Genomic DNA, 13,233 nt, shown 5'->3' with positions numbered 1-13,233 from the left:
TACGATTTGGATTACGATATTGGGTCGATTACCTCTGATCTCGAATTCTCCAATTTGCCGAATGATATTATCGAGAAAGTCTTCGAAAAATGCGATCTCAAAGGACAGTGAGTAACCCAGAAACCGCTCGGAACAAATTAAATTTATTTGAAATTTCAGATTGACTCTCCGAAAAGTATCGAAAGACCTGCGTTCTCTTGTCGATAAGCAAAAAATTGCCTACAAATCGATCGCGATCGTTTCGAATGCAAATCGATCGCGATGGTCTCGAAATTGGTATATCTTTTGTGCGTATAACGGCAAAAAAGTTGTGTATGCAGGCGAGAATTGGGATAAGAAGGAGGCGGAGGAGGAGGAGGACCGATTCGAATGGGAGAAATCCTGTATCAGAGGCGAAGATTATGACATTCTCAGAAGCGAAGACTATGAGAAAGTTGCTTTGAATGATCTGTCGATTGCTCTGAAAGATCCAAAATTGCGACTAGATGATCTAGAACTGACAATCAGCCATATCTCCAATGATGGAATGACTCGATATAGATTGGAGAGTCTTTTGAAACATATGAATCACCAAATACACGTCGAAACATTGATACTCCATGCGGAATCCCCTAAATATCTTCTATCGATTCTTCCATGTCTCAAACCGAAAGTGCTTGTGGATATTGAAGTTTTAGGAAATGCAGACATTGAAGGTTGGACATCTGAAAAAGGAGCGGAAAGTGTCAGAAAAATCTCGAGTCTGGAGCAATGGAAGCAAGCGGAACAACTCACTACTCAGGATTGTTTCAAATACTTCTCATCCGAATGTCTCATGCATTTCAAACGTTTTGTGATCTCAACTTGGCATCTCAAAGAGAAAAAATTCTTGATAAATCTCAGAGATGTTAGTTATTTTTATTATGGGCCTGTTCTGGAGATAGCAAAAAAACCATTTTTTGCTAACAGTCTCTTGCAGACTTGCAAAATATCGGTCGGCCCGGAGTCAAAAAATGAGCACAACTTTTTCACAAAATTTTTCGAAATTTTTTGAAATTTTCGTCAAAAATAGTCAAAAATCCTATGTAAACTTGAGTTTTATCGATATGTAAAAACATAGTCGAAAATTCGACTTTTTTGCGAAAAAAACAAAAAAATTTCAAAAAAATTCAAATTTTCAAATTTTTGTACTGTGACCCGGGCCGGTGAAAATTCTCAAATCGGCCCGGCCCGGCCCGGCCCGGCCCGGCCCGTTGCAAGTATGGTCTCTTGCTTTTTTGCTACAGTCTTTTTGGATCGGCGTAATATTGATCGAGAGAGATTGTTTCATTTGAAAGAGGTTAGCAGTTATACAGCGATTTCAGAAACTAGCTTTTTTTTCGAAAAAAGACCGGGGCTTGCCGTGTTTTACTTATTTATGCCCGCCTGACTCGAAACGTGCTGGGCCGGGTTTCAGAACAAAAATTTGAAGTTTTGATTTTTAACGTAGAATTTTCCACAATGTTTTTATCGATAAAAACTAAAGTCCTACATATTTTTTTAGTCTTTTTGGAGGTGTCGAAAATACAATGTTGGTAGCCCAGTTGGTACACTAGCTCGAAATCTTTTCCCCTCAAATTTTACTGACTTCTGCCATATGTATGGTGACTCAGTTGTAATAAAAAATCAGGGATAGTAGCTGCTACTTTTCAGTTCACAAATATCTATATTCCAGATCTTCTCCAAATTAACCAACTTTGTGCAATGCGTCATCATCAGTTCACAATACGATCTCCGCAAGGCCTCTCGTTATCTCAAATCGTTTTGTGAAGAATTGGAATCCGAAGATCCAAATATTCTCTTCTACGATTACAATATTCCCAATTCTGACAAGTATTTGGTGTTCAAAATTGTCTTTGATCGAAAAGAACTGATTATGACAAGGGAGAGTTATGTCTGAAATTTTTTTTTCCTTATTTTGTTGTTGTTGTTAAAAAATGTTGTTTTTTTTTCTTGAAATGAAATGAAAACTGTTGATTTTTCTTATTTTTTCACTGCGTTTCAATCACTTAAAACTATACTTTCGATCCATTTTTCATGTTTTTTAAAATTTTGTTTCCTTTTAGCACTCATGGACCAACTCACCTCTCCCAGAAGCTTGCGAAAATGCATTCTTTTTGAATTTTTCCGCGGAAAATCAGTTTCCGAAACTTATAATAGTTTCTGTGAAGTGATAGGATACGATGCAATTACACTCAAGGAATTCGAGATTTGGTATTATCGATTTTCTCGCGGAGAATTCGATCTAGATTACGATATCAGGTGGGAGAGGAAGTTCGCTCCTTTGACAATTTATAGTTTTAAAAATTTCAGATCGGAGCCAAAAACTCGTGATTTCTGTCAACTGCCGACTTGTGTCATTGAGAAAGTATTGGAAAAATTGTGCTATAAAGAGCAGTGAGTGAAATAAAGCAATATTTTTTAAAATGAGAATTCAAATGATTTCAGAATGACTGTCCGAAAAGTGTGTCGTGATCTCAAATCAGTCGTTGATTCCATGAGATGTTCCCTGAAATCGATTGAAATGGTTTGGTACTCAGATCATATTGAATGTCGATTTGATAATCAATTAGTTGTGTATTCGAAGAGAAAAAATATCAAATACGATGTTGCTAATGTCATCAAAATAATTGATAAGGACTATCAGAAATTGGCGATTCAAGACTGGAAAATTTCGATAAAAAATCCAAAACTTCGATTGAAACTTCTCAAAATTGAGTGCAAAGACCCTAGAGGTAGCTTGAAGGAGGACACGAAACTCGAGAGGTTGGGAGAGTTTTTCATGAAGCTCAGGGAGGCTCTTGAATCAGTTTGGAGAGGTCATGTTCAAAAGCTGCAAATCGATACTTTCCGCCCGAACTTCAATCATGTCGAATACATTCTCTCACGCCTTCAGCCAGGATACCTGAAATCCATTGCAATTCCGGGTTTTGATCTAAAACGCGAAGAGTTGAATGTCGAGAGGCCCACCAGCCCGGAACCTGGAGTTGAACCAAGCGAAGCTTATAAAAGAGCAAAATCCAATTATCGGAGAGCTTGTTTCTTGAAGGATCAAATTTATGAAATTACCGAATTGGAGCAATGGAAAGAGGCTGAGGAGTTGCATTTGAAGTACAATTGGGATTATTTCTATGATGAAGATCTCATTCATTTCAAAAGATTCCATTTCACGGATTGTATTCTCGATCGGGAGAGATTGATTCATTTGAGAGAGGTTAGCAGTTGTTAAAGACAGATCATCACTAATTTCATGCATTCCAGATCTTCTCCGAATCAACCAACTTCGAGTTATGCACTTTCACTTCACCCAATTTCCAAATCTGCTCTGAATACCTCAAATCGTTCTGTGAAGAAATGGAATCTGGAAGAGAAGAGATCTACCACTTCAAGAATCCTGACGATTCGAATAAGATTTTGGAATTTAAATTAGAATATAATCAACGGAAAATTATGATTTCGAAGAAGAGCTTGTAATTTTTGTTGTTGTTGTTGTTGTTATTGTTATGAAATGTTGATAAAAGTTGTTTCGTTTCTTTATTCCTTGAAGCGTCCGAGACGCTGTAATTATCTTACAATCAGTTATCTCATTCCCTTTGTAACAAATGTTTACCATAGTTGTCAAGGCCCGGCCCGGCCCGGCAAGGCCCGAAGGCCCGGGCTGGCCCGGGCCGGGCCGGGCCGGGCCGGTAGAAAATTTTCAAGGCCCGGCTTCAAAAAATGACCCTTTTTCCCAATTTTTTTTCGAAATTTTTTCAATTTTTCATCGGAAATGTGACCATTTTTGACTATTTTTCAGAATTTCTTCTAATTCTGACTGATAATCGAAAATTTGACTTTTTCGCGAAAAAATTCAAAAATTTTGAAAAAATTTGAAAATTTGACTTTCGCGCCAATTTGTCCGGGCCCTAATTTTGCCGACAAGGCCCAGGCCGGGCCTTGACAACTATGATGTTTACTATAATTTCAGAAGCTTTCGAAACATGTCGACCACCTCTGCTCTCGAATTCTCCAATTTGCCTACCGATGCAATTGGGAAAATCATTGAGAAATGTGATCTCAAAGAGCAGTGAGTAACCCAGAAACTGCTCAAAACAAACTAAATTTATTTGAAATTTCAGATTGACTCTCCGAAAGGTGTCAAAAGACCTGCGTTCTCTTGTCGATGAACAGAAAAGTGCATACAAATCGATCGAGATTGATCTGATGGATTCGTGTATCTTTTGTGTGTACAACAACAAAGATGTTGTGTATGCCAGCGAGAATTGGGATAAGAATTACATGCCTATCGAAACCTCCGTCATCAGAAACGATGATTATGAGAAAATGGCTTTGAATGATTTGTCGATTGCACTGAAAAATCCAAAATTGCGATTGGATGAGCTGGAGCTGACAGTCTATAACTCCCCTGATATGATGAATCGATTCGGATTGCTTCTGAATAGTCTGAATCATCTAATACACGTCAAAACATTGAAAGTCCATGTGGGAAATCCGGAATTTTTTCTCTCGATTCTCCCCTTTCTCAAACCGAAAGTGCTTGCGAATATCGACATTGACGGAGTATACGAGGGTGACGATTGGGCACTGGAAAAAGTCAGACAAGTCACGAGTCTGGAGCAATGGAAGCAAGCGGAACAACTAACTGCTCAATCTTCTTTCCACAACTTCCCATCCGAATTTCTTATGCATTTCAAACGTTTTGTTATCTTAAATTGGCTTGTCGACGAGACTTTCTTGATAAAACTCAGAAATGTTAGTTTTTTTTCTTTTTAAAATGATTATTTTCGTATCTTATGGAAATCAATTTATCAATTTCTTCATTACAGTTATTCTCCACGTCTATCAACTTCGAGTCATGCACTGTCGATTCACCCAACGTCGACAACTTCTGTGAATTCCTCCAATCGTTCTGTGAGAAAGTGGAATCGGAAGGAGAAGTCATCTACCGCTTCAAAATTCCTGATGAGTCGAATAAAATGTTGGAATTCAAAATAAACAATGATGACTTCTACGACCAAATTGATATCGAGAAGAAGAATTTTTGATTTTTCTTGTTGTTGTTTCTGTTGTTATTCTTATGAAATGTTGATTGAAATTGTTTTTTTTTCTTTATTCCGTGAAGCGTTCTTAGCGCAGCACTTTATTTTCTCTCCAGTTTACATGTTTATCTTCCTAATTGAAAAAATGCAAAATTTCCAGAACTCATGGACCAACTCACCTCTCCCAAATCTTTGCGAAAATGCATTCTGTTCGAATATTTCCGCGGAAAACCCGTTTTCGATACTTATAATAGTTTCTGTGAAGTGATGGATACGATGCAATCAAATTCAAGGAATTTGAGTTCTGGTATTATCGATTTTCACGTGGAGAATTCGATTTGGATTACGATGTTGGGTCGATTATCTCTGACCTCGAATTATCCAATTTGCATAATGATGCTATCGAGAAAATCATTGAGAAATGTGATCTCAAAGAGCAGTGAGCAACCCATAAATTGCTCAAAACAAACTATATTTATTTGAAATTTCAGATTGACTCTCCGAAAAGTGTCGAAAGACCTGCGTTCTTTCGTTGATAAACAGAAAAGTGCATACAAATCGATCGAGATTGATCTGACAGGGAGCATCTCTTGTGTGTACAACGGAAATAGAGTTGTGTATGAAGGCGAGAATTGGGAAGTTGATCTTCGTTTCGATTATGAGGACTCTTGCATTCTCGCAAGCGAAGATTACGTGAAAATCGCTTCGAATGATTTGTCGTTTGCATTGAATAATCCAAAATTGCGATTGGATGACTTGGCAGTCAACTATTATTACAATGATGTAATGAATCTATTCTATTTGAAGAGTCTTCTGGAACATATGAATCACCAAATACACGTCAAAACTTTGAGACTCTATGCGGGATCCCCTGAATATCTTCTATCGATTCTTCCCTTTCTCAAACCGAAAGTGCTTGTAAATATCGAAATTGACGGATATGACGATCGTGACGATGTATCGAAAACAATCGAGGAAATCGGGAGTCTGGAGCAATGGAAGCAAGCGGAACAACTCACTGCTCAAGATTGGTTCGAATACTTCCCATCCGAATGTCTCATGCATTTCAAACGACTGTGCCGTATATATCCGATTCTTTTCGATTAAATCCAGCGGAGCGCGTTTGCATATCTTCTTTTGGCGCCACGTTTAAATAATAAAAATTAATTTAAACTTTCACAAGTATATTTTTTTCGTAAGAAACGAGTAACAGAAACAGAAAAATTGAATTTCATGAAAATATTTATTCGTGGGGAGAAGAAAAATAAATAAAAAGAGAAAAAAAAGAAAAAGAAGGGAAAAGAAGAGAGAACGGAAGATGAGGAGAAGCAAGGGAAGGAAAACTGCTCGTTTCGACCATTATCATCAGACGAGACTTAATAATTGAAAAATTCAGAGAAGGGATGGTCTCATCAGTGATGCCCCTCTCCTACTTCGAAAGTATAGACGATGTAATAATGTTTGTTCTTATAATCGGTGACATTGTAGAATTTTTCCGGAAATAAATTATTGAAACTGATAGCAAACGTGCTACACTGAGAAGCGGTCAGACTGAAATTTTTAATCGTCATTCATTTTTTTCTAGCGGGTTTTTTGGTTTTATATGAATAAAAATTGAAGGAGATGATTCGACTGTCGGAACAGAAGGTTCAATGCCCAAAATGCGACGCCAAGGGACTTCCTTCGAATATTCGGACTCATATTAAAGCGAAGCACGCCGCAGAAGACCTGAAAAAATTTAATGAGGCGTTGATAGAGACTAAAGCGAAAATCAAAGGAACAGAGAAACACCGGTGCGATGAGTGTGATAAGGTTTGCGCTTCATTGGCAGGCATCAAGAAGCATGTCTACGAAAAGCATCGTGCTGTGCCAAATCCAGCGGAAATTTCATTGTTTGACGTCGGCGAGGCATCGGAACCGAAAGCGAAGGTTGAGAAATCTGAAAAAAAATAGAATTAACGGGAAAAAATATTTTCAGAAATTCCATTTAGACGGGACGCAGGGGGTAGAAGTGAAATTGTTTTCGAACAACCCACCACTGCCGAAAACAACGAGTAGCGGTGATAAAGAGAACAAAGAGATGCGCGTGAGGTGTTGTTTTGCTGACTGTAGCTTCTCTTGCGGAACCCGAAGCGCTTTGGTGGCACATATAAATGAAATTCATGACGATCGATTCGTGGTATTTTCAAAAAAGTTCGATTCGGAGAAGGAGTTGAAGGTGGATATAAACATTTTTTAGCCATAACAGAGATGTTCAGATCTGGTGTGATGAGAAAACGCGTGATTCAGTAACTAGTTTCATCGTCGATAAGACAAACCGACGAGGAAAAATGGTAGTCACTTACATGAAGTGCCATCAGGAAGGAAACTATGAAGGAAAAGGGTCAGAGAGAGTGGGTCATCGGACGAAAAAAGGAACAGGAGCTGACATTTGTCCCGCATTCATGCAAATTGAAAGAAATGATGAAGACGGGGAGTACAGATGTGTTGCGTCTTTCCAACACTATGGGCACGAAACCAACGTTGCCGTCCAAAGACTCCATGAAGATGAGCTATCTGAAATAAAAAAGTAAATTATAGTAGCAATCCGAAATTAGATGAAATCCCATTTAGGTATATGAATGAGGGGTTCACGAACCGCCAAATTATCGAGAAGTTGAATGAAAATCACCATCGCGACGAGCGCCTCCGCTATATCCTCCCAGATGATCTCCGAAATATCAGAAACAAAGAAAATATCAACCCAGGACAGTATCATCGGGAGGATCTAATTTCGCTGCAAACGAGGGTGGCTGAGGGAAATTACAGAGACGGAATCCGACATTTCGCACCACCTATCAACGAAACTGGCGAACAGTTTCAACTAGGTATAACAGACTTACCGGAAAAAAGAATTTATGAATTACAGTAATTATTACTCCCTCCCAACTCGATGTGCTCGAAAAGTACTCACATAGAGGTATCACTCTTGACGACACGTTCCACGTCACACGTTACAATCTGAAACTGACAACTTTATTAGTGTGCAATGGCTTAGACAGGGGGATACCAGCTGGTAGAAATAACGCATCAACCTAACAAAGTTTTCAACTCTTAATTCAGGTTTCTTGCTCTCCCATTCCACAACAACAGAGGATGTCGCGGTTCTGTTTGAATGTATCAAGAAAATTTGCGAGAATCGGATCCGTTGCGCTTCAGGCAAAGAATCGGAGATGTACTGCATTATTTAGATCACTTGAGCAATGCATCCGGTCAGAAATTTGCAGAATATTTTAGAACAAGATACATGGGTTTGGAAATAAATGCTAGGTGGAAAAGTGATTTTCTGTTCAGGTCGTACTGAACAATGGGCTACAACAGATCGAGGCGATGCAATTTACCACACAAGCATGTTCGCTGAATCGTGGCACAGTATGCTCAAGGTTTTTGAAATGCGGCGTTTCGATTATTTAAAATCCGTTTTAGAAAGAAGTGCTTGGTGGTAAAACAAATATTCGCATCGACGCTCTTCTGCATCACCTCTACCGAGCTTTTGACTGGATTGTAGACAAAAACCTAACACAAGTAATAAAACTGGTCCCTACTGCGTCATATTTTTAAATTTAAACTCAGGCATTAAGAGGAGTGGTGAAAGCTTGTCCACGTCTCTCCGCAAATCGAAAAAACTGTCGCACAGCTTCCAAAGAAGCCTCTTCTTATATTGTTGCCGAGCAGGTAGCTAAATTTGCAGAAGAGGGAGAGAAGGAGTACACTGTTGGGTTGTTGAAGAATGGAATTATCGAGAGAGAGTATCTTGTAGTTGACAGAGGTTGCTGTGAATGCCTGCAAAACGTTTGTTGAACACTGAAAAAACGTGGTGATAATGATTTTTAAAGGAAAACACTCATTGCGAGTGCGGGGCTTGTGGATACAGATTCAGATGCTCATGTCTTTACCAGCAAGCGGGTGTAGCGTGTAAGCACACGCATTTGGTCGTTTCACAGAATGGTACAAAAACTTACAATTTTAAAGAGCTCCAACATTGCTTGCAGCTACCCAGTCTTCTATTTCGGCTCGCCAACCCCAAAGCTTCGACTTCTCCTTCGACAGAACCGACACCACTGACCAGGGCTCCTCGTCTCACCATCCCGCCCCTTCTCCTAGCAACTCAGTAGAAGATAAAGCCATGAGAATGTATGATAACTTTGTTGGGATGACTTCCGCTCTTCAAAATCACTTCCGCAAAGCTCTGAAAACTGATCCATTGACGGCAACCCATGCAATGCAGTCGCTTCTTGAGGAAATGTCGAAGCACATTCCGAATTCTGCACCGTCACTTCCACTCCGTCCATCAGCACCATCTCTCACTGCAAGACAGACAATGAATCAAAACATGAAACTGAAAGTAAACAAATTATACCATTCTAATTTCACCTACGTCCGCCTTTCAGCATCGATCGTTGGCACCTCCAAAGACATCTGATACTCCCGGCTCTAGTCTGATGAATCCACGAAACATCTCAATCTGTGATATTTGCCTGAAAGTAATTTTTAATGAGTGATTTACAGAAACTAACAACAATATTACCTTTTTGAGGCTGATCCATTGCTTCCTGAGGACACCAATCCAGTTGAATTGATCGCTCAGATCACAGAATGGAAGAAATGCAATGGTTGTGGTTTGGCAGTGCACATGGAATGCGCTTTAGCACAAAAGATCTGCGGTGTTTGTGGGGAAAAGTACCGCTTATACAGCGAGCATAGCGATTTCAGCGATTTCAGTGAGGAGGAAGGGGACCGTGAGGGTGAATAAATCAAGATTTTTTCGATTTTAAAATTTTTTATTGCTCTATTATTCAATATGTGAACCTATTCACATCATGTTAATCATTTTGTTTGTTTTCTGCTTTTTTGTTAATTTTTATTGTTTCTTTTTGCTAAATTATCGATAAAAATTGAAAATTTTACGGAAAATAACTTTTTTTCAAACGTAACATACATTTTGTTCGAAAAATAAACACAAAAATCGTTTCAGTTTTAAGCGTAAACAAGAGTGAGCAAGAAATCAATATTTAAACGTGGCGCCAAAAGAAGATATGCAAACGCGCTCCGCTGGATTTAATCGAAAAGAATCGGATATATACGGCACAGTTTTCAAACGTTTTGTTATCTTGGATCAGCATGTCACAGAGCAATTCTTGATAAATCTCAGAGATGTTAGTTTTTTAATGATGATTATTTCCGATTTTTATGGATGCCACTTTGTCAATTTCTTGATTACAGTTATTCTCCTCTTCTATCAACTTCGAGTCATGCACTGTCGAATCAAATGAAGGCGAAAACTGCTCTGAATACCTCGAATCGTTCTGTGAAAAAGTGGAATCAGGAGAAGAAGTCCTCTACCGCTACAAGATTCCTGGCGATTTGAACAAGGTTTTGGAGTTTAAAGTAGACTGTAACCAAGACGAAATCGTTATCGAGAAGAAGAATTTTTGATTTTTTTTGTTGTTATTGTTATAAAATGTTGTTTAAAAATTGTTCATTTTCTTTGTTCCTTGAAGCGTTTGAAACGCTGTAATTATCTTAGTTATCTTATTCCCTTTGTAACAAATGTTTACTATAATTTCAGAAACTTTCGAGATATGTCGACTACGTCTGCCCCCGAATTCTCCAATTTGCCCACCGATGCAATTGGGAAAATCATTGAGAAATGTGACTTGAAAGAGCAGTGAGTAACCCAGAAACTGCTTAAACAAACAAAATTTATTTGAAATTTCAGATTGACTCTCCGAAAAGTGTCGAAAGACCTGCGTTCTCTCGTCGATGAACAGAAAAATGCATACAAATCGATCGAGATCTATCCGACAGATTCGTATATCTCTTGTGCGTATAACGGCAGAAAAGTGGTGTATACAAGCTAGAATTGGGGTAAGAAGTGCGTGCGTTTCGTTCGTGGCGAGAGTTACATTCTCAGAAGCGAAGATTATAAGAAAATCGCTTCGAATGATGTGTCGATTGCACTGAAAAATCTAAAATTGCGATTGGATGACCTAAACCTGGCATTCTGCGACTTCTCCTCTGATATAATGAATCGATTCGGATTGCTTCTGAATAGTCTGAATCACCAAATACACGTCAAAACATTGACAGTCCATGCGGGAAATCCGGAATTTCTAATGTCGATTCTCCCCTTTCTCAAACCGAAGGTGCTTGTGGATACTGTAGTTTACGCAGTAGACTCTGAAATTTGGGCATCAAAAGAAGGAGGGGAAAGAGTCTGAAAAATCTCGAGTCTGGAACAGTGGAAGCAAGCGGAGCACTGCTGAAGATTGTTTCCACTACTTCCCATCCGAATTTCTCATGCATTTCAAACATTTTGGGATCTTAGGGTGGTGTGTCTACGAGGATTTCTTCATAAAACTCATAGATGTTAGTTGTTTTATTACTGCAATGATTATTTTCGAATGTTATGAATTTCTTCATTACAGTTATTCTCCACGTCTATCAACTTCGAGTCATGCACTGTCCAATCAGATCCCGACGACTTCCTTGGCTTCCTCCAATCGTTCTGTGAAACAAGTCGACACCGAAGATCGATCTGTTTTCCACCACAAGATTCCTGACGATTCAAACAAGATGTTGGAGTTCGAATTGGATTATGATCAATACCAAATCGTTATCGAAAAGAAGAATTCTTGATTTCTTTCTTGTGGTTGTTTCTGTTGTAATTCTTATGAAATCTTGTTTAGAATTGTTTTTTTTTCTTTATTCCGTGAAGCGTTCTTAGCGCAGCACTTTATTTTCTCTCCAGTTTACATGTTTATCTTCCTAATTTAAAAAATGCAAAATTTCCAGAACTCATGGACCAACTTACCTCTCCCAAAATCTTTCGATCATGCATCCTTTTTGAATATTTCCGCGGAAAACCAGTTTTCGATACTTATAAAAACTTCTGTGAAGTGATGGGATACGAAGCCATCAAATTCAAGGAATTTGAGTTCTGGTATTATCGATTTTCACGTGGAGAATTCGATTTGGATTACGATGTTGGGTCGATTATCTCAAACCTCGAATTATCCAATTTGCATAATGATGCTATCGAGAAAATCATTGAGAAATGTGATCTCAAAGAGCAGTGAGCAGCAAAAAACCGCTCCCTAACAAACTAAATTTATTCGAAATTTCAGGTTGACTCTCCGAAAAGTGTCGAAAGACCTGCGTTCTCTCGTCGATAAACAGAAAATTGCATACAAATCGATCCACATTCATCTGATGGATTCGCATATCTTTTGTGTGTACAACGACAAAAAGGTTGTGTATGCCAGCGAGAATTGGGATGAGAATAAGCAACATGGTGGTTTCGATAATAAGAAATCTTTCACTATCAGAGGCGAAGATTATGTGGAAATCGCTTTGAATGATTTGTCGATTGCACTGAATAATCCAAAATTGCGATTGGATAAATTGATCGTCAGCTATTACTACAATGATAGAATGAGACTATTCAGATTGAATAGCCTTCTGCAACATCTGAATCATCAAATACACGTCAAAGAATTGTCAGTCCAAGCGAATGTTCCGGAAGATATTCATAAGAATCTTCTATCGATTCTTCCCTGCTTGAAACCGAAGGAACTCGTGAATATTGGAGTTTTCGTAGAAGACCCTGACGATTGGGTACCGGAACAAGCATTGAAATGCGTCAAGGAAATCGCGAATCTGGAGCAATGGAAGCAAGCGGAAGAACTTACTCTAGACCTTTTCAATCTCTTCCCATTGGAATTTGTCATGAATTTCAAACGTTTTGATATTTTTACAAGTGGTTTGGACGAGGATTTCTTGATGAATCTCAGAGATGTAAGTTTTTTCCAGTAAACAAATTATTTCTTTCGAATGTTATGGATGTCAAATTATCAATTCCTTCATTACAGTTATTCTCCATGTCTACCAACTTCCAGTCATGCACTGTCGGTACATACGGTATTCTCTCCAGCTGCACTGAATACCTCGAATCGGTCTGTGAAAGAATGAAATCTGGAGATCCATCCGTCGTCCTCTACCACTGTAAAATTCCTGAAAATTCGAGCAAGATTTTTGAGTTTAAAGTAGACTATAATGAATACCAAATTGATATCGAGAAGAAGAATTTTTGATTGTTTTGTTGTTGTTTCTGTTGTTATTGTTATGAAAAGTTGAT

General features: G+C 38.5%; 5 protein-coding genes across 5 annotated transcripts; all 5 read left to right on the top strand.

Annotated features, from left to right (window-relative positions):
* Window positions 1-3,998: 3,998 nt before the first annotated feature.
* On the top strand, window positions 3,999-6,164 carry GCK72_021032 (uncharacterized protein; the record flags this gene model as incomplete). The annotated part of the gene is made up of 5 exons (XM_053733961.1): window positions 3,999-4,084; window positions 4,137-4,770; window positions 4,845-4,996; window positions 5,323-5,496; window positions 5,549-6,164. 5 exons carry the CDS (start codon window positions 3,999-4,001, stop codon window positions 6,162-6,164), a joined length of 1,662 nt encoding a protein of 553 aa, XP_053582874.1.
* Window positions 6,165-6,680: 516 nt separating this feature from the next.
* On the top strand, window positions 6,681-9,849 carry GCK72_021031 (uncharacterized protein; the record flags this gene model as incomplete). Its single annotated transcript, XM_053733960.1, has 9 exons — window positions 6,681-6,986; window positions 7,316-7,626; window positions 7,671-7,924; window positions 8,391-8,479; window positions 8,523-8,621; window positions 8,670-8,865; window positions 9,089-9,441; window positions 9,488-9,580; window positions 9,634-9,849. 9 exons carry the CDS (start codon window positions 6,681-6,683, stop codon window positions 9,847-9,849), a joined length of 1,917 nt encoding a protein of 638 aa, XP_053582873.1.
* Window positions 9,850-10,132: 283 nt separating this feature from the next.
* On the top strand, window positions 10,133-10,532 carry GCK72_021030 (uncharacterized protein; the record flags this gene model as incomplete). The annotated part of the gene is made up of 2 exons (XM_053733959.1): window positions 10,133-10,252; window positions 10,320-10,532. 2 exons carry the CDS (start codon window positions 10,133-10,135, stop codon window positions 10,530-10,532), a joined length of 333 nt encoding a protein of 110 aa, XP_053582872.1.
* Window positions 10,533-10,678: 146 nt separating this feature from the next.
* On the top strand, window positions 10,679-11,735 carry GCK72_021029 (uncharacterized protein; the record flags this gene model as incomplete). Its single annotated transcript, XM_053733958.1, has 3 exons — window positions 10,679-10,764; window positions 10,816-10,908; window positions 11,525-11,735. The coding sequence occupies 3 exons, from the start codon at window positions 10,679-10,681 to the stop codon at window positions 11,733-11,735; spliced, it is 390 nt and encodes a 129-aa protein (XP_053582871.1).
* Window positions 11,736-11,998: 263 nt separating this feature from the next.
* On the top strand, window positions 11,999-13,189 carry GCK72_021028 (uncharacterized protein; the record flags this gene model as incomplete). The annotated part of the gene is made up of 3 exons (XM_053733957.1): window positions 11,999-12,171; window positions 12,224-12,893; window positions 12,968-13,189. 3 exons carry the CDS (start codon window positions 11,999-12,001, stop codon window positions 13,187-13,189), a joined length of 1,065 nt encoding a protein of 354 aa, XP_053582870.1.
* Window positions 13,190-13,233: the final 44 nt, after the last annotated feature.

The sequence above is a fragment of the Caenorhabditis remanei genome, chromosome V, assembly GCF_010183535.1.
Source record: "Caenorhabditis remanei strain PX506 chromosome V, whole genome shotgun sequence".
NCBI lineage: Eukaryota > Metazoa > Nematoda > Chromadorea > Rhabditida > Rhabditidae > Caenorhabditis > Caenorhabditis remanei.
Note: the sequence above shows the minus strand (reverse complement) of the source record. Positions and strands in the feature narration are given on the sequence as shown.